The 18,005-nt window shown below is 57.4% G+C and overlaps 1 protein-coding gene across 5 annotated transcripts; it reads right to left on the reverse strand.

Annotated features, from left to right (window-relative positions):
* Positions 1 to 2,159: 2,159 nt before the first annotated feature.
* RAB37 (RAB37, member RAS oncogene family) lies at positions 2,160 to 16,536 on the reverse strand. 5 transcript variants are annotated; one of them, XM_071816544.1, is made up of 9 exons: positions 16,111 to 16,536; positions 11,172 to 11,282; positions 5,208 to 5,249; positions 4,995 to 5,061; positions 4,856 to 4,926; positions 4,361 to 4,426; positions 3,743 to 3,799; positions 3,392 to 3,468; positions 2,160 to 3,277 (listed from the first exon to the last, which is right to left on the reverse strand). In XM_071816544.1, exons 1-9 carry the CDS (start codon positions 16,168 to 16,170, stop codon positions 3,172 to 3,174), a joined length of 657 nt encoding a protein of 218 aa, XP_071672645.1. In that variant the 5' UTR covers positions 16,171 to 16,536; the 3' UTR covers positions 2,160 to 3,171. The 5 variants fall into 5 exon arrangements, with proteins under 5 accessions (XP_071672645.1, XP_065708469.1, XP_065708467.1 ...); XM_065852397.2 differs by having other exon boundaries at positions 4,856 to 4,908; positions 16,111 to 16,534; XM_065852395.2 differs by lacking the exons at positions 11,172 to 11,282; positions 16,111 to 16,536 and adding exons at positions 7,080 to 7,190; positions 8,847 to 9,021 and having other exon boundaries at positions 4,856 to 4,908.
* Positions 16,537 to 18,005: the final 1,469 nt, after the last annotated feature.

The raw sequence follows: 18,005 nt of genomic DNA on the forward strand, positions 1-18,005 counted from the left end.
CCCTCCCGCCCGACATTTTATATACAGGGGCGGGGCACGGGACGGCCGACCGCCAATCGGAGAGCGGGGCGGGGTGAAACTGACCAAATAAGGATATCGATGGGGTGGGGCCATGCAAACAGAGGAGGCGTGGTTATGCAAATATACTGGGGCGTGGCGAGGCAGGCCTAATAAGGCGATAATGGGCGGGGTCATGCGCGCATATGAGGCGTGGTTATGCAAATATTATACGGGCGGGGTTTATGCAAATCTTTCTTCGCCCCGTTCTGGACATAGTGCGCCGGGGCTGACCGCCGGCAGCGGGTCTCTGCGCTCCCCGGGTCCGGGTCGCTCCTTTGTGGGGCTGAATCGCTCTCCCAGGACCACCTTCGCCTCTCCCCGCCGGCCCCACACCCGCCCCCCGCTGAGCCCCCACCCGAGGATCGGATCTGCCCGCCCCTGGGGTCACCGCACGCTGCCCCGGCGGTGGCTGGGGACCAGCGAGGCGCTCCCTCCTCTGCCGGGAGCACGTCTGAGACCGGCACACATCAGCCTCTCGGGGGCCGATCTCCCTGTCCTCTCGCCCGGTCCCCGAACGCCGCTCTCTCTGCCGGCCCCGGCACTGGAGGGATGCTCGGAGCTTCAAAAGTAAAATAAAAACCTTAAACTGAAACTGTGTGGGAAAGCGGCACGGGAGGCCACGCTCCGTGGTACCCCGCTGTGCGACGGGAAATGAGGGGGCAGCTCCGTTCCTCTGAATAACCCCTCAGCCCTACTCAGCACCCTGGGGCCTGAGGAGCTGAGAGTAGGGAGATGGGGGAAACCCCGCGGGGATTTGCTCTGACCCGGTCCCGGCTTGCTCACTGCCTGGGAAGCAGAAGTGGCTGCAGGGGGTTAAGAGAGTGTGAGATTCTGAGGTTTTGGGTCAACCAGGGCAAAGAAAGGCAGCAGCAAGCGTGGGCTGCTCCAGTACCTTGGCAGACCTGACACTGCTGGGCAGAGTTGGCCCCTGGGATTGTTCTAGGGAGAGTGGCATGGAAGTACCATCAGTGTTTCTCGCTGCCAGGCTTCAGGGCTGAAGTTCAGGCTGATCAAAGGTCCTGGGACAGCCAGGATCACGTCTAACTGTGCCTCAGCCAGGCGAGCAAGGTGACAGCAGCAGGACACTGCAGGACACATCCCTCCAGGGCAGTTCTCCACCCTGCTGCAGGGACATCTGTGGCTGAGAAACCCCATGTGCTGGGGGTGGCCACGCTCCAGCTCTGCGGGGCCGAGCTGGGAGCAGAGGGTGGGCTCATTTGTTTCCTCCACTTGGCTGAGCATTCGCCCACGGCCGCTCAGCCCTGAGAAAGGCGTTGGAGAAGAATCCCACAGCGGCCAGCAGCAAATGCCTGCAGAGAAGAAAACCAGGGCAAGTGTGTCGGTGTATGGCCCCAGGACTGGGGGGTCCATCGTCTGAGGCATCAATGCAACACAGCCCTTCTCTTGGCAAGGGGGTTGCGAGCCACACAGCCCCGCGAGCCTGCATGTTTGGGGGGGGACACTTTTTGAGAACGCTGCCCTAAGTCAGGAAACAAAACCCAGCTTCAAGAGAGCTGGTTTGAGCATGGGACCGCGATAAGGAAGAAAAGCAGCAACAAAGGAAACAGCCAGAGCTGGTTTTAGGTCTGGCAGACCCCGGTAGCACCCATGGGATGGCAGGATGAAGGCAGCACCGTCACATTCCAGCTGCCTCCTCCTGCCATGGCCCTTTGCAGCTTGATGTGACGTTAAAGGAGCTCAGGCTGGAGGGGGGAAAGCAGAAAAGAGCCAACGTCTGTTTGTGTTGAAGCCATCCAGCATTTTTTGCAGACATCAGCCAAGCGGCAGCAGCAATGCCATTGGTGGGAAGACAGAGTTATTTGGGGAATGCTGGACTCCGCACCATGAGAACAGCAGGGGAGGAGGTTGGCTTTAATTTAACAGGCCATGTTTACTCTTCCCCTCTCACCTTTGGACTGTCTGAAATGTGCAATGAAAGCTCTGGTGGAGAGGAAAGGACCGTGGGTGCTTCCCCCTCCCCACAGCTGCTCCAGGGCCCCCTGGCCCCCCTGCTCTGCAGCGCCTGGGTGCAGCAGCCTCCCACGTTGCAGACCCAGGGCAGGGATTTCTCACACAATAAAAAAACCAAAACAGGCAGATGCAAAGCCTCGAAAATACCCAGCTTTAATCGGTAAACTTGCAAAGAGAGACCCGGGAGCAGAGCAGAGGTGAACGAGGCACCGGGGCCAGTGAGAGACGAGCAGCTTGGGTGCAAGGCCGGGAAAGGTGCTGGTAGGGACGGATGTGCTGGCCAGTCCCATGGCCTCCGCAGCTGCCCTTCACATCAGCTCTTCAGCTACATAACCAAATATTCACCATCTCACCATTCCAGGTAGCGCTCATGTGGGACCTGAGCCTTGCACCCTGTGCCCCACTGAGCCAACGGAGCAGTGTTTGCTGGCTGAAGCATCTCAGGCATCTGCTCTCCAGAGAGTGGGTTTCAGTTACTATTTGCCAGCAGCAGGAACAAGCTGTTGCATTACATGTGCAGCGATGGGAGAGAACCCTAGCCTGTCCTGGGAATCAGCAGGCACAGCAGCCTGGGCCCTCACCCCCATCCCCATCCACCCCACCAGCTCCAGCCTATGTGGGGCCGGAGATGATTTTGTCTGGAGGGATTGAAAACAAAAAGGTTTTTCTCGTTATTCAAAAAAAAAAAAAAAAAAGTCTCTCATTCCCGCAGCTACAAAAGGGGAAAATAGAGGTTTTTCCATATTGCCACATGTACTAGAAGTGTCCCAAGTGTCACTTGGGTGCTCCCAGGGAGCTTTATTTCTCACATCAGTTGCAGGGGCAGGGAGCAGGCTTGGCCAGACACTTTGCTATCCCAGCCCTTCCCTCCAGCAGAACCGGGACACACGCAATGGGGACGTCGCTGCCCTCGTGGTGGCAGGATGACAAAAGCTGATGGCAGCAGTGAGCTCCAGACATGGTCCCGCAGGGCAGTAGGATCCAGCCCCTGGATCCCAGCACTGGGGTGATGTCTCTCCTCGTGCATGCTCCATTCTGCCATATTGTCCCCTCCACGCTTGGCTTGTCAGTCTGGTTCCCTTGGGTGCTGGAGGGCAGGATTTGGCCCACGCTTCACCAGCCAGCTCCTCCCAGCCACTCTCAGGCAAAGGCACAGCAGCTGGATTTCTTCTTCTGTGACTCGATGTAGTCGTGGATCTGGAAGCGGGGCTCGTCCAGCGGCTGCACCGCACGCTGTTTCAGCTCCCTGGGGTGGTGGGGCTGTGTTACTGCCACCCGCCCACTCCAGTGCCGGTGTGAGGGGCAGTGGGGCTGCAGGGGCCATCTCCCTCACTCGGTCCCTTGTCCCCCAGGTACTCACTTGGCAACGGCCAGGAAGGCCAGCTCCACGTTCATACCCGTCTTAGCACTCGTCTCCATGAAAGGCACCCCGTACTCCTGCAAGGACAGCATGGTCCCGTCAGCAGCCAGCCCCAAAATACCCTTCTGCCCCTCCAAATTGTCCCTGTCCCTTGGCCAAAGCTTGGGGACAAGGTGCCATCCCCTCCTTGCCTTGCCCCAGGTTTTGTGTGCAAGTGACTGCCGCGATGCCTGGGGCAGAGCCAGTGGGTCTGGGTAACCACCAGAGGGGTAGAATGGCTGCACAGGGACCCTGAGGAACGTGCAATTGTCTGGGGAGGCTGCAGCTGGATCAGACCCTGGCATAGCTCACCCTGGCCAGTGATGCTCCATCCTCCGTCCTCACAGCCCTCTCACTGCTCACATCAGCCTGCCAAGGGAAGGAAAGTGTCACCATATACCAAGGCCAACTGGCACCCTGGGGACATCTGGCAAGCAGACATCGAGGACCCATGGGGGCTTCTGCTACACTGCTGGGCAGCAAGCACCCAGCATCATCCAGGATTCAAGGGGCAGCCAATTACCTGCACCCAGCAGCATCTGGAACCCCCAGAAGGAGTCTGGGACCTGGTTGGGTATCTGGGACTTGGGGCTACCTGGGATCTGGGGGTACATTCAGGACATGGGTGGATATCCCATACCCAGCAGCATCCCTTACTGTGATCATCCCATACTGGGAGTCTCAGCCTCGTGCTGCCCTCCACTGGCTGCCCGTGACACTGGCTGCCGCGGCCCCCTATGATACCCCCAAACCTCTGGGGTCACCTCTGGTCCTGGCTGAGCCCAGAAAGCAGCAGAGACGGGCGGAGGGTGCACCCAGCCAGCAGACAGAGCACCCACAAAGCCCCATCCCTCCACAGAACCAGGGATGGCAAGGGCAGGGCTGGCATGTCACGGCACAGCACGGGGTGAAGCAGGACCCTGCACGCACCTTGTTGCCCAGCAGCATGATGACCACATCCTTCTGGGCGTACTCATGGATCTCCGTCAGCCAGGCCTGTGTGGCAGCGGAGCTGCATCAGGGTGAGCCATACCCCTACCCCTTCCTTCTCAGCCCTCACCCCCATCCCACAAAGGTGCTGAAAATGACTTTTTTGGGGGCGTGGGAACCGTTCCAGCATCACTGCTGTAAATGCCTCATCTTCTAGATATGGCCCAAGCCTCCAAGTAGTTCACATCCATCCCAAGCCACACTTTCTCCCTCCAGCCACTTTCCATATCTCTAAAGAAAACTCACCCAGCCATGCAGCACCCAGCCAGGCACCCCGTGGATGAGCTCCGAGTTGGCTGGGTCTGGCCCAAAACAGCTGTTGCTTACATGTAAAACAGGCTTCAAACTGCCCCAAACACCCAGCAAGTCATGCAGGGCACCCAGAACCCCAAACCCCATAAAGAAATGCGCTCCCAACCCATGGAGGGGACTCACGCGGATGTTGTCAAAGGACATCTTGCTGGTGATGTCGTAGAGCAGGAGCAGGGCTGGAAGGGAAGAGGCAGCTGCATTGCCCCACTGCAGGGATGTGCCCTGGCTGGCCACCCCAGTCCCCACCAGACTCCAAACTCACCTTGGGCATCCCTGTAGTAGGCGTGGGTGACGCTGCGGAAACGTTCCTGTCCTGCCGTGTCCCAGATCTGCCAAGAAGCCATCCCAGTGAGAACAAGGAGGGGAAACCCCCTATCTGGGGATGCCCTTGCAGCCCCCAACCCACCTACACTCACTCCGGGCTTTTTTTTCCAGCAGCACAGCTGGGAATTGCTCACCCCATCCCAAAGCTCACCTGCAACTTCACCTTCACGCCATCCACAGCCACCACTTTGTTCTGCAGAAAGAAAGAGAGCATGTTCATCAGCCCAAAGCGCACCTTGATATGGTTGCTCTGGCCTCTAGGCTGCAGCCTCCGAGCTGACGAGATGCAACCAGGCTGCTCATGGGGCTGGACATTGAAGCCGCGTTGTTACAAACCCTGGTGCTGCTGGGGGGCTGTGATGCTGCGTGGCAGCATCGCCTCATGCCGGGGTGGAAACAAGCAGAATGAGGCCCTGACGGAGGCAGGACAGCAAGATCCCAAACTGCTTTGAATCTGCTGCCTTGCTCATCTCCCACAGTCAGTGCCCCTGTCCTGAGTCCCCTAACGACTGATGAGGGCTGGGGACAATGACCTGCACCAGCTCCTGCCAGGCAGCCCCGGGCTAGCAGCATGCATTTATACATTTATTAATAACATCTTGGTACACTTTTATGAAGTTTGCCCACCATCAAGCACTGACCCTTCTACCAGGATTCCTTCACTCCACATGCCAAAGGAATAACCGTTGCACTAAAAATTTGGGCTAATTGCAGCAATTTAAGGCCTTCGGTTGCTGCAAACAGCCTGTGGACGCTCAGTAGGTGATTCGGGGTGTCCAGTTTAGGTTTCCTTGCTGGTGGGAGCTTTGCTTGGCCCTTAAATGTGGCTGCAAACACTGAGCTGGGTGTTGCAGGTAGCAGATGACTTTATCCAACACAACAGGAGGAAATGTCGCAGCTCAGGGTGGTTTGTAGTCAAGGGAAGCAGCATTTGCAACTGAGCAGGAAGGCGGGTATTGGGGAGGGCTTAGGCAACTGCTTTACCCTACTCAGGAGCACAGGGGCTTCTCTCCAGAGGCCCAAGAAGAGAAAAGCATGAGTTACCAAAGAGTTATTTTAAGACTCTTAAGAAATGTACTTGGAGAGATGATTCTGGAAAGATAAGACCTCTATAAATAATTCGGTTGCCTGGAATTGTCTGAAATGCAAATTCAGCCCATGTGGAAATGACAAAGTTTGAGAAAATGGGCTGAATAAAATAAAAACGTGCCCTAGGAGACTCTGCAATTACCTAGGAAGCTGTGAGCTGCTGGAGGGGACACTTCACACAGAATGGCAACACTTGCACCAGGCAGAGAGAGCTGCAGATTTTCCTTCTTTTGTGACTTTATTGGAGGGACAGGCCACAAGATGCCTCCAAAGCAACCCCCCCAGCCTTGTCACCCAACCCCAGCTCACCAGCCCCCCAGTTCCCTGCTGCAAGCCAAGAGCAGCCCAGGCAGCAAAGGCGGCAGAAAACCCACACGGCTGCGGAGGCAGAGGAAGCGCCAACCGCACGCGGCACGTGTCCCTGCCCAGGAACATCCCCGTGACTTCCAGGCTGCTGAGACACTGCTCTGCCCTGTGCTGCAAACAGCTCCGCTTGCCTGTGCATCCCCAGAGACACCCTGCAGCTGAAACTGGGTGGACAGAGAGCAGTGGGAAGGTTTAAATGGGAACCAATGAACTTAACAACTCCTCAGCAGCTGATTTCAGCCCTTTCGAGGTACAAAATTACAGGAACCAGAGCTTGTCCCTGGGAGCTGGAGCGTGCCAGCCATCCGCCGCACACCCCCAGCCAGGATGGGCTAAACCAAGGTTTTTTGCTGATTTAAAGGCAAGAGGGGACATTCCCAGCAGACTCTTCCATCTGTAACCGCTCCCTCAGGGAGAGGTGGAAAGTTTCATCAAGCGCTTGCAGCCGGTTGGGAGATTATTTGGGGTGCAGAGGCTGGAAACACCCCGTTCCCCCGCCTCAGCGCTCCAATCCTGGCTGAGGCGTGGGTAGGGGGAGGTGAGGGGCTGGCAGTTGTGGTGGTCTCACCCGGAAATCTATGCCCACGGTGGCTATGAACGTCCCGGAGAGAAAGGCCCCGTCTTTGAACTGGAGCAGGAAGCAGGTTTTCCCCACGCCTGAGTCTCCAAGTAACATCACCTGCAAGATGGGCGCAGGGAGAGGAATCAGCGGGACGGAGGGTGGGGGAGCAGCATCCCTGAGTGGTGCTGAGCGGCCCCCCAGTCCTTTGTGTCCCTCCGTTTCTTTCCCCAGGGCTGGTCCTGCTGGGTTTGGAAGCCCTGTAAGAGCTAGGGGTGGGATGAGATCCCCCAAGGGTGCAGCCAAGCGATGTCCCAGCAGAGCAGCCCCCAGCCACCGGAGAAGGGGCAAGCAGAAGAGGAGAGCTGGTGGGAAGGCAGGTCCTGCAGCAAGAAGAGATGTCTCCTGGCTGTCTCCCAGCCCAGGAGGCTCCTGGAGAACCGCCTGCAGGTCCCAGACACGTGGAGCCGCCTCCACCCACGCTTTGCCCCCGGCCCGGGTGTGAGCCCAGCCCAAGGGCTGATGCATGGCTTGGGCAAACGCTGCTGTGTCCGGGACTCTCGTTTGTTGGTGCCCAAGGCTGTGCCTGCCACAGACACCAAAGCAAACACAGTGCCTTTTCCCCTCCTGCTAAGCAAACAGGCTGAGCCCAGGCTCCTTGGCTGCTCCAGCACCACCGGACCTGGGCGGGCAGCAGCCAGGACCGATGCTGATGTCCGTAGGCACAGCCAGGACCGATACTGGTCTCCATAGGCACAGACTTGCCTGACACCCTGACACTGTGCTCTCCTCCCTGCTTGCCAGAAGCAGCCCTTTCCTGCCCAGCAATAATTAACCTGATGCTGATTGCATCTATCCCCTGCCGAAAATTAGCAGCAAGCAGGACTCGAGCAGGAAGGTTCATGCCTGAAAACCCACCCTGCGGGACACTGGAGTCAGCAAAGCAAACCCATGTGGTCCCACTGCCCCAGGGCCGGGCAAACACAGTGAGCCATGGCCACCCCTCATGGCCACCCTCCGCAGGGATGGCACTGCAAACACCCACGGGCCAGGACAGCCAGAGCTGGGGGCTGGCAATGCTCTGCCTCCTGCCAATCTACTTTGCTGGTCAAATCCTTCCCTGGGACACCCCTGCCCAGCCCAGGCTGGGAACATCACCCAGTTCTGCCTCCACCTCACTCCAGATCAAGCTAGCAACTGATTTCCTCCCTCTAACATAAAAATTGCTCTCTAGTATCAGCTCATGAAAGAAGTCAGAGCACAGGGGATAAAGGCGAAGGAATAAAAGCATTTTAGGGAAGGGGGCAGCATGCACGACTGCTTTGGCAGCCAGCTCAGCGAGGCAGCGAGAGGTCTCAGGGATGGAATCGGCAGCACTGGGCTCAGCCTGGGGCTGCGGATCAAAGTTTTTGGGTAAAAGCTTCACCCATCCCATGGCTCCCTTGTGGCACTGTGAAGAGAAAGGTGCTTCTCCACAGTGACCCTGGGCCGAGCTGGGCTGGGGAAGAGAGGGGCACTTGGGGAGAGGGGTTCCCACCTGATGCCTCGCAGGGCTGTGGGGGCATTTGCGGAGGCGGGGGGGCTCCTTCACCTCCTCCCCCTTCCCCGGACAGCAGTCGCTTCCTGGGCACGATGGCGGAGGAAGCGGGTGGCCACCGGGACTCCCCGGAGCACTCCTGCTCTCCCCGGGGCTGGGGGCGAGCCCCAACCTCCATCCGTGGCGGGGCTGGGGGTTCCATCCCTCTTCTCCCCCGCCTCCTCGGCACCGTCTCTCACCTTGCCGGCCAGCTCGTAGTCCCGGGGCAGCGCAGGGGTGTCCCCGTTCCCCGCCGGGGTGTCCCCGCTCCCTGCCGGGGGGGTCCCGCTCGCCGCTGCCCCACCGGGGCCGCTCATGGTGCGTCCGAGCGGAGCCGCCGAGTCCCGGTGCCGCGGGGGCAGCGGCAGCCGCGGCCCCACCCGCCTTCCTCCTCCTCTTCCTCCTCCTCCTCCCCGGCCAATGCCACCCCCAAGGCTCTGCCCCGGCCGCCTCCCTGCCCGGTCTGGCTGCGGGATGAGGAAGAGGAGGCTCAAGGCTGGAAACCTGCCCCCCCTGCACCCTCACTCGGGACCCCGGGGGTAGGCCGGGGGCTCGGCAGCAGCAGACGGTGGGCAGTGCTGTGGCCTGTCCCTCCGGGCACATGGATGGGGAGAGAAGGAATCGCTCACCCCACAAATGAACAGCCCCCTGTCCCCCACGGGGTGTGGGGCCAGAGACCTCAGTGCTGCCAAATCACCCCCCACCACGCCGGCTCAGTGGGGATGGCAGGGACAGCAGCAGCCACTCCTACCCCCAAAGTCCAGCCAAGGGTGGGGGAGTTTGCCCTGTCCCCTGCAGCCCTGACAGCTGCCAGACTGGGCCCCGGGTCAGAACATGGCACAATGAAGCCAGGAGGAAACCCGAAGCAGCATCTGTTAGCTGGAAACCCCACACTGTGAGGAGCTGGTTCAGCGGCCCGTGTGTCTTCCCTGGGACGGTTGCCGAGGTTCCTGCTCCCCTGACTGCTCAAAGCCCCCAGCATCCTGTGCTGAGCTCTGGGACCCAACTCACAGCGCACTTCATTTGGGAAAAAAGTGTAGGAATGGAGGAGAAGTCAGGGATGTTGTGAAGAAGTTGGAAGAGCCAGGGATGTTGTGTTATCCAAAAACTCACTCCATGAAACACCACCAAGGTCCATGTGCTATGGCTGCCTGGAGTCTTCAAGCTCACAAGCATCACTGTGTGGACAGGAGCCTTCAGGTCCCTCTGATTTATTTTCCCCAGGATACACAGCCCATGGCCCCAGCTAGTCCTACCCCCCGTGCCAGGGCTAATCTCAGTGCAACCCCCCTGGCCCTGCTCACACTGCTGGGATTCAGACGGGTGGGATTCCAGCCCGGCACTGTGCTGATACATGTCCCTCACTGCTCACCGGGGGAGGCCAAGCGTGGCCGTGGGAGGCCCGATGGCAGAGATGCCCCCCACAATGACTCCGAGCTCCCTGCCTCCCCCGGTTGCCGGCTCCTGCTCCAGCCAAAGCTTCTTCTGCCCCTCAGGACAGGGAACCTGTATTTCCAGTCCTGTAACTCCGCTCAGACCCCACCAGGGGATTTATAGTTTATATTTGCTCCTTGGCCAGGAAAGTGCCCAGGACCGAAGGCTGGAGGCACGGAGCTCCTGGAAGCGGCTGAACTCCCCTGCAGCTTGCTGGGGAGGGGGGCTGGGCGGAAATGGCAAACCACACTGGTACTCACAGAGCTGCCTGGGCAGGACAAACGCCTGGCTGAGCATCACCTCTACACGCTGGTATCACTGCAGGGGAAATGAGACAGCCGGGAGCTGGCAAAAGTCGGGATCACAGCTGAGCCTCTGCCTGCCCAGGGCTTGGCATTCCCACAGTGTTGTCTCTGGGCTGCTTGGTCCCAGACTCCTCATGCCAGAACCATGTGTTTCCCTGCTTCCCTGGCCTGAGCTAGAGAGAAAATCCCTGTGGTAATAGCCTCTTGCTGAGGCCCAGCCTTGCCATGGCTGCTGAAGGGATGCCAGTCTTGCTGTGCAATGAGGTCCCAATCGCTGCCTCTGTCCTGGGCTCCCCCAAGGAGAGGGGACATGAGCACTGGAGCCACTTGCCAGCCCCGTGGCAGCTCTGCAAATAGCACTGGACAGCAGCCGAGTGCTTTTCCCAGGCACTGCCACCATCTGCCTGACTTTGCAAGGACCCTGGGCTTCGCAGGCAGGACACAGGCTGGCTTCTCCCCAGGATACCAGGGCCACTCCAACGGCAGATTCCATGTGTGATGCAAAGGGCTTTGCTCAGGCACGGCCCCACCATGAGTTCTGTGACACGAAGCCTCATCCATCCTCCATTCCCCCTCAGCAGCCTGAAGAATGGCTGCCCCCAGCTTGACAGTAATAACACAGAAAACCTGCCCCTTCATCCAGCAGCACCAAAATAAATCCTCCCGATTCTTTGTGCTTAACATCGCTTAGAATGATAGAATCATAGAACATGATTACCCAAATTAAACTGCTCCCGTGAGGGTGAGTGAGGCTGCACAGCCCAGGCACATGGGCCAGGCTCTTACCGTAAACCCGATGCCCACGGTGGCAGAGAAGGAGCCAGGAATGAACTTGCCCTGGTCAAACTGGACCAGAAGAGACGTCTTCCCCACGCCACTGTCTCCAACCAGGATTGTCTGCAAGGACCAGTAAAGAGATGTCAGCATGCTGGAGCTGGTGATGTCGAGCTGGCAAGCATGACGTGCAGCTGGTGGGCAGGCATTTGGGGAGGGGGTGCTGGGGGATGCGGCAGTGAACAGAGTGGGATCAGGAGGGACCAGCCCAGCCCCAGCCCATGGCACCCCCATGAGCCCCAAGGCACCCCCATGAGCCCCATGGCACAACTCCTTTGCACAGCCCTGCTTGACAGCAGGTTGTCCCCACGGGCTGCTGGGTGCGAGCGCTGCAGCCAGATGGCTTGTCCCTCTGTGTCCTGTCCTTCGCTGTCACTTTTGGTCCTGTCGCCTGCTTGGGGAGGAATTTCTACTCCTCTGACCATATCTGTAGTAAATAGAACACATCCCAGGCTCAGTTCTGTGACAGAGCCCCGCTGTGCCTCTCTAAGAGCAGAGAGGTGGAAGAGAAAGCAAAGTGCAACCCATCACCGAGAGCAAGCAGGAGAGATGCTCCTGCCCTGGCTCGGGAAGCTGCCAGGCAGAGGCAGCTGTAGCTCACACAGCCCTGGCAGAAAACCTCCTTGGGAGGACTCTGGCAGCACTGGATTAGGTCCAAAACTGTTTAACAAAGAGACCATCTCCCACAGCTGCTGCTCACAGCCACTGCCACGGCCACGCAGCCTCTCCAGGGCACCGGGCTGTCTTTAACACTGTAGATCCACAGCTCTGTCCCCCAGCAGGGCATTAGGTTTGAAGTCACAGGGCCCCTCTGCCTCTCCAACCCTTTGTGGGAAGCCCCAGGGCTCTCCCAAGGGAGCAAAGCTTGCTTGTCCCAGAGCAGAAGGGATGAGGGAGCTGTGCAGGTGTCAGAGCTGGGGCATTGCCATCACCTCCCCATGGTCCTGATACCCACATCTCATGCCCAAGGAGGCCATCCTCCCTTTTACTCCTGCCTGTGTTTATCTAAACCCCAGAACAATGGTGCAAATGCAAAGCCTTCCCTCCCCTCTCTGCCGGTATCTCAGTTTTGTTGGCAGAGCCGCTGGTGCAAACATTCCCATCCTTTCAGGAAACCGGGGCACTTTGAACCTTTTTGCAGGGACACAAGTTAAAATAAACACTCTGCTAACTGGTTTCTTGCTCAGAATTGGGTTTGGCTCTGTCTTTCAGGACATGGGTGTTCCTGTAGCTGCAGCTCTGGCAAGCATTGAGCTGGTCCCTGGGCTGTGTTCCCCACCTTGTCACCGGTCCCCTGCCACCCGCAAGGCTGCAGGGCTGAGCCAGCAAGGTGCTGGGACTGAACATCCCCACTCTCTGCCTCCACCTGTGCCACATTTCACTGCATCTGTTGTTTCCGCCCTTGATCTGTGTTTAGTCCCCACCCTAGCACCACTTCAGGCGTCACGCGTACCTCCCTGTGAAGCACAGGGCAGATGAGCATAGAGTAATGTGTTTAATCAAGTATTTGAACATTCCCGGCAGATTAAGACCTGACGTTGTGCCCTGGGAGGCCATAAAGAACCCAGCCACATGCCACAGCACCCATAACTGCATTTCTGCCGCCCCACAAACCGCAAAGGAGTGGGCTAGAACCAAAAGCCAAGGACCTTGAGGACCACAAACAAAGCAGGAACATGGACTGGCATGAGACCAGCAGCCTGCCTTGCATAAATCATCACACCACAACCTGCCTGGAGCCCGTCAACGCCGACACGCTTCAGTGAAAGACTCGCTTCAGTGAATCAGTGCTTTCCCTTGGAAAAAAATATCCCAAACCCCAAACGCCTCCTTGGAAAAGCTTGACCTGCCAAGCAGAGGTGGGAGCCCTTATAGACTGGAAGCCTGCAAGGGAGCTGGGGGTATGTTGTGAGGCAGAGATCTCTGGATGATGCCCTTGCATATGGACCAAACAAGCCAGCTTATCCCTTTCCCTGGGGGGAATTTCCTGCCCAAGGCCCCCTTGGCTTTTCCATAGGGCTCCTGTACCCGAGCACTGCATTTTTTGGTGCTACACACTATTCTCAGGTAAAATACTGGTGCTGGGAGATGCAACAAGACCAGCTGCACCCTGCAGCACTGTCTTTGAGAGCAGTTAATGCAGAGAATGGCATTAATTATAGAGGGAGGAGAGCTGGAATGAGCACCAGAAACCCTCCAGAGCCCAAGATACACAGAGAACATGTATAAAAGGCAGACTCTCCTATCAATAATTTAATTGGGATTTATAATAGAGACAACTCATGAATTGCTTCATGACTTAATAATAATAATAGTAAGTTGACCTGAATCAGCCAAGAGACTTTCCTAATGACTTTAGGAAAAGCTCATGGACTCTGTGAATGTACAGTACAGTGGAAACCACCAAATAAACATGAAAGAAAAATAAAAACCCCACTGTGGAGTGGATCTGAGCAAAGGAGATCTTTTTGATCTGACATACCTAGTGAAGAGAGGTTTTGCATGGCTGTCAAGGCAGTGCAGGGAGATGCATTTCCAGTGCCAGCCAAGCAGGAGGAGATCTGGGAGAGTGCATGGGAGTTGAGGTTCTCTTCCCAGTTCATTTTGGAGTTTTAGCATGTGGTAACCAGAACTGAGCTAAATGTAGCTAGAAGGGGCCTGACAGGGTAAAACCCCCGTCCTGGACAATGCAGGGTGGGGAGAGGTGCCCTCCATGGGCTCTGTTGCTGCTCTCTGAGAGTTGCTGAAGGCCCAAGAACAAAGCTTTGCTCCCAGGTCGGCAGGATTTGACCCAACAAATTGTGTCAGTTGTGTACGTGCACCCCAGCACAGCTGCCAGCGGAGTTCAGCCAAGATGCGGCACCGGCAGAGGTCTGAGAGCGAAGCTGCCGTGGCTTTCGGCCCCTGGCCACCTGGATCTCACAGTCTCTCTGGGGTGCATCGCTGAAACTTATTTCTGTCTGCTCTATATACAAAACTGCACTGCCTCTTGCCTGCTCCAGGCAGTGCTCCAGGGCAACTTGGATGCTGCTACATGCTGCCTCGAGCTGTCCTGTGCCACAGGGACACCTCAGGGCTGTCACCACCCTGCCAGGCACTGTTTCACCATGGCCAAGCCCTTTAGACCGGCTCAAGCCAAATCCCAGGGCCCTCTGCCAACCCTGTTGGGCCCTTGCCCTGGCAGAAGCTGTATTTCAGCCCTGTAGACATGAGCTCCAGGGCTGCACATAAAAAAAACCCAAACAAATCAAAACAAAAACTGGCTCAGATCACACAGGGTTTCCCTGTTTGCAAATCCCCTACTAACACTTTGGATCAGCCACAGCCCAGGGGCATGTTCCTCTCCTTCTGGGGCTTGTTCCAGCTAAATGGATCTAAGCACCCAAGGGGAGGAAGAAGGATTTGGCAATGGGTCGAATCACCTGGAAGCAGAATCTCTCATTTCATGCCAAGTGAAACTTTTCTGGAACAGCCCAGAACAAACCTCTGCTGCTCCCACCTTGATTTGCTTCCAGCTCATTTCCTTCTCAGGCCTGGGTTTAGCCACCAACCAGAAATCACTTAACCTTTACCTCCAGAGTGCAAAGCTCTCTCAGAGTTTCTCAGCACATCTGAAAGGTGATTCCTTGCTCAGAAAAAAGATCTAGTGAGGTATTTGCTGCCTCATGTCCCTGGAGCAAAAGCAGGTTTGTTTCTGCATGACAAGAAACCCAGCCAGGAGCGGCAGCAAGATACCAAGGGAAATGAGACTGGGACGGTTATTTGCTTGGGCAGCTCTTCTGCCCAGAGACTCATTTCCACCAATGTTGTTCCTTAACTGCAGCAGCTCATTGCTGGAGAAGAGAGAGTTAAAGCTTTGCAAAGAATCAAAGTTTCTTGAGTCATCCCCGGAGGCATGTCCTACGTACTCAGTGTACAATAGAAATGAGAGTAATTGATATTTTCCTGCTAATCAAGGGCTGGGCACATTGCCCTGAGTAGAGCAGGATGTAAAAGAGACTGCTGTGTTTGAAGAGGGATCCACACAACTGAGACCTTTTCCCCCACCCTGCCCCCGTTCCCCAGGGGTGTTGGTCCCTGCACAGTCACTGGGGACTGCAGCAGAGCAACATGAGGACAGTGAGAAGGAGTGATGGGTGGATCTGGCAGAGATCAGTGTCTCCTCCGTGTCTCCTGGAGTTGCAAGGCAGCGTCTGACTGCAGGGAGCAAAAGCCCTGCTCCAGCAGAGCCTGCATCAGAGTCTGAGCCACCCAGGTCTTGCAGGGACAGCAGAATCCCTGGCCACCACTGGTGCAACATAGAGTTACAAAACACAGTCCTGGGGACCCCGTAGAGAGAAGGATTTTAAAGCAAGGAGAGCAGGGATGGACATTTCTTGAGACACGGCTGTTTCATGGCAATAAAGTCTCAGCTCTTCCGGCTGTATCTGGCAAACAGAGCCCTGGAGTGCAGCTTCCCCACCCCCCTCGGAGCATGTACAGGACAGCGGGAGCAGCTGAATGCCGGCAGCGGGCTGTGCCATGGGGCTGGCCGCTTTCCAGCACTCCTGTCCGCTTTACTTTGCAAACAAACCCTATCCTGCCACCCCCATCCCCACTATCACTCGGGACGTGGCGAGGAGTAGGACCGAGCCCTGCAGGTTGCCCAGCCCCGACCGCTGCGGGGGGGAGGAAGATCTGCAGCCGCATCCCCCCACCACCCCGCTGTGATGGGAGGTGGCGGATGGACCCCACCGGGGGAAGAAAAGCGAGGAGGGGAGAGGGACAGAGTTTGCTGGGGAAGTTCAAGCCCGACCCAGGCAACTGCTCCTACGCCACTCCAGCACCACCCCCCACACCCCTCCGTGTACTTTGCAGCCCCCTCCCCGGCTCCCCCTCTCCCCGGCCCTACCTTGTGCAGCAGCGCCTCGTTGTAGCCGCCCCCCCCCGAATCGGCGGCGGGGCCCTCCATGGCCGGGGTGCATGGGCCGGGCCGCTGCGGCAGCACCGCGGACAGCGCCCGCCTTCAGCACCGCGGACAGCGCCCGGCCCCGCCCGGTTCGGCCCCGTTAGGTCCGTTCCCGTTAGGCCCGGTCCGGCGCGGCCCGATCCGGCTGCGCAGCGGCCGAGGTTCGGCTCGGTCCGGTTCAGAACGGCGCGGCTGGGTTCGGCCCGGTTGGGCTCTGCTCAGCACAGTCCGGTTCAGCACAGTCCGGACCGGTTCGGTATAGCCCGGACCGGTTCGGTGCGGGCCCCCGCAGGACAGCGGAACCGTGAGAGCTCCTCGCCGCCGCCGTTCCCGCCCCGCTCGCAGGGTTCTCCCGCCCGGAGGAGCGAAGCGGGGGGGGCGGGAGGCCGGTCCCGCCCGGGGGCGGGGAGGCCGTGGGAGCTCCCCTCCATGCGGGCAGGGCCCGCGGCTGCTTCCGCACAACTGCTGGTCCCTCTCTAGCCCCTCCCACCTCCAACTCCATCTACTGTGATAGAGACCCCCATCCCCCGGGTCCGGAGGAGCCTGGGGCTCCCTGCCCTCTCTACCGGGAAACGCTGCTCTTTCTCCCTCCACTGCAGGAGGCATCCATGGGGCACGGTGAGGTAGGGCTGGACGGCAGCCCTGGGCAGAGACGGTTCTCACTGATGGCTCCGATCAGTCTCCAAGCTGAGAGCATGAAGCCAGATCTGCTGCCGTGCTTCACACTCGGCTCGTATGCACTCATGTTAGGGAACCCCACAGCTGCACCACTCCTGCCATCAGCCTGTGCAGTTGTTGGTCATCCACAGGCGGTGGCAGTGGTCACCACGGTTAGCGGTGTGTCAGCCCAGAGAGGGGCAGCAGCTTGTGCTAGCCAGGCCATTTCAGCTTCTTTACAAACTGCTGTTAACCTGAGCCTGGCTACCCCAGCAGCTCCCCTTTGGAAACCCACCGCATTTACAGAGCCCAGTTAGGAGCCTGCTTGGAGTACAAAACAAATTGTATTTAGAAACAGGAGGAATCTGTGCCTAAACCTGGAGGTGACAGTCGATATCTCATTAAGATTCTTTTGTTTACAACTCCCTTTAGAGCAACCTGGTGTTGTCAATTAGAATGGAAAGAAACTAATCTTTACTGAGAAGTTTATTTAAGAGAGGCTCAGTTCAATCTCCAGTTCCCTCCTTCCAGATCAGCAGACAGCCCCGAGCCAAAGGAACAGACCACGTTTCCAAGAGCCATCTGCACCTGCTCAATTGCTGTTTGACTGCCTGGGCCTGACATTGCTAATTATATCTGCCTATTATTTCCTCTGACAGCAGAGACGGTTCTGCCGAGTCAGATGACCAGTCTTGGCAACAACAACCAGAAAAGATGAAAAACAACCCAGAGGGGCAAGGGGTTTTCAGGATTGCCCAAGGCCAAGAAGCTAAACCCAAACCTGACACAGACCATCCTGCAACCAGATCACCCATTGGTCTCAAGCACTGGAAGACAATCAACTGAAACTAAGAAATTAACTTAACAGCAGAGTTAATTATACTGTTAAGCGGCATTCTTCATTTTATCAGTGCTGGGGAACACTGGGGGTCATCCTCCGTAAGTGCTGATGGGTATGTCTTTTATAACTTAGTCACAGTATACACGAATTTGGCAGTTTCTCTTCACAACACCACAAAAATAGGCACTATCATGAGCTACAGTGTCTGGATCAGATAATTTATCAGTGGTGAAGCCAACACCATGGTTCAACATAGTGCACACATCCCACACCAGGTAGGACCAGAAAGACAAGAGCATCAAACTCAGGGTAACTTCAGTGAAGCCAGGCCAACTCTGTC

Source organism: Patagioenas fasciata, chromosome 18, assembly GCF_037038585.1.
Source record: "Patagioenas fasciata isolate bPatFas1 chromosome 18, bPatFas1.hap1, whole genome shotgun sequence".
Lineage (NCBI taxonomy): Eukaryota > Metazoa > Chordata > Aves > Columbiformes > Columbidae > Patagioenas > Patagioenas fasciata.

What these genes read in the sequence shown, in the direction of transcription:
- RAB37 (XM_065852395.2), bottom strand. Translation starts at nt 8,963, where the DNA reads ATGAGCGGCCCCGGTGGGGCAGCGGCGAGCGGGACCCCCCCGGCAGGG. An exon ending in TGTCCTTTGACAACATCCGC is followed by an intron (nt 4,427 to 4,855) that starts GTGAGTCCCCTC and finishes GCTGCCACACAG; the next exon opens with GCCTGGCTGACGGAGATCCA. An exon ending in GCCTTCCTGGCCGTTGCCAA is followed by an intron (nt 3,278 to 3,391) that starts GTGAGTACCTGG and finishes CCACCACCCCAG; the next exon opens with GGAGCTGAAACAGCGTGCGG.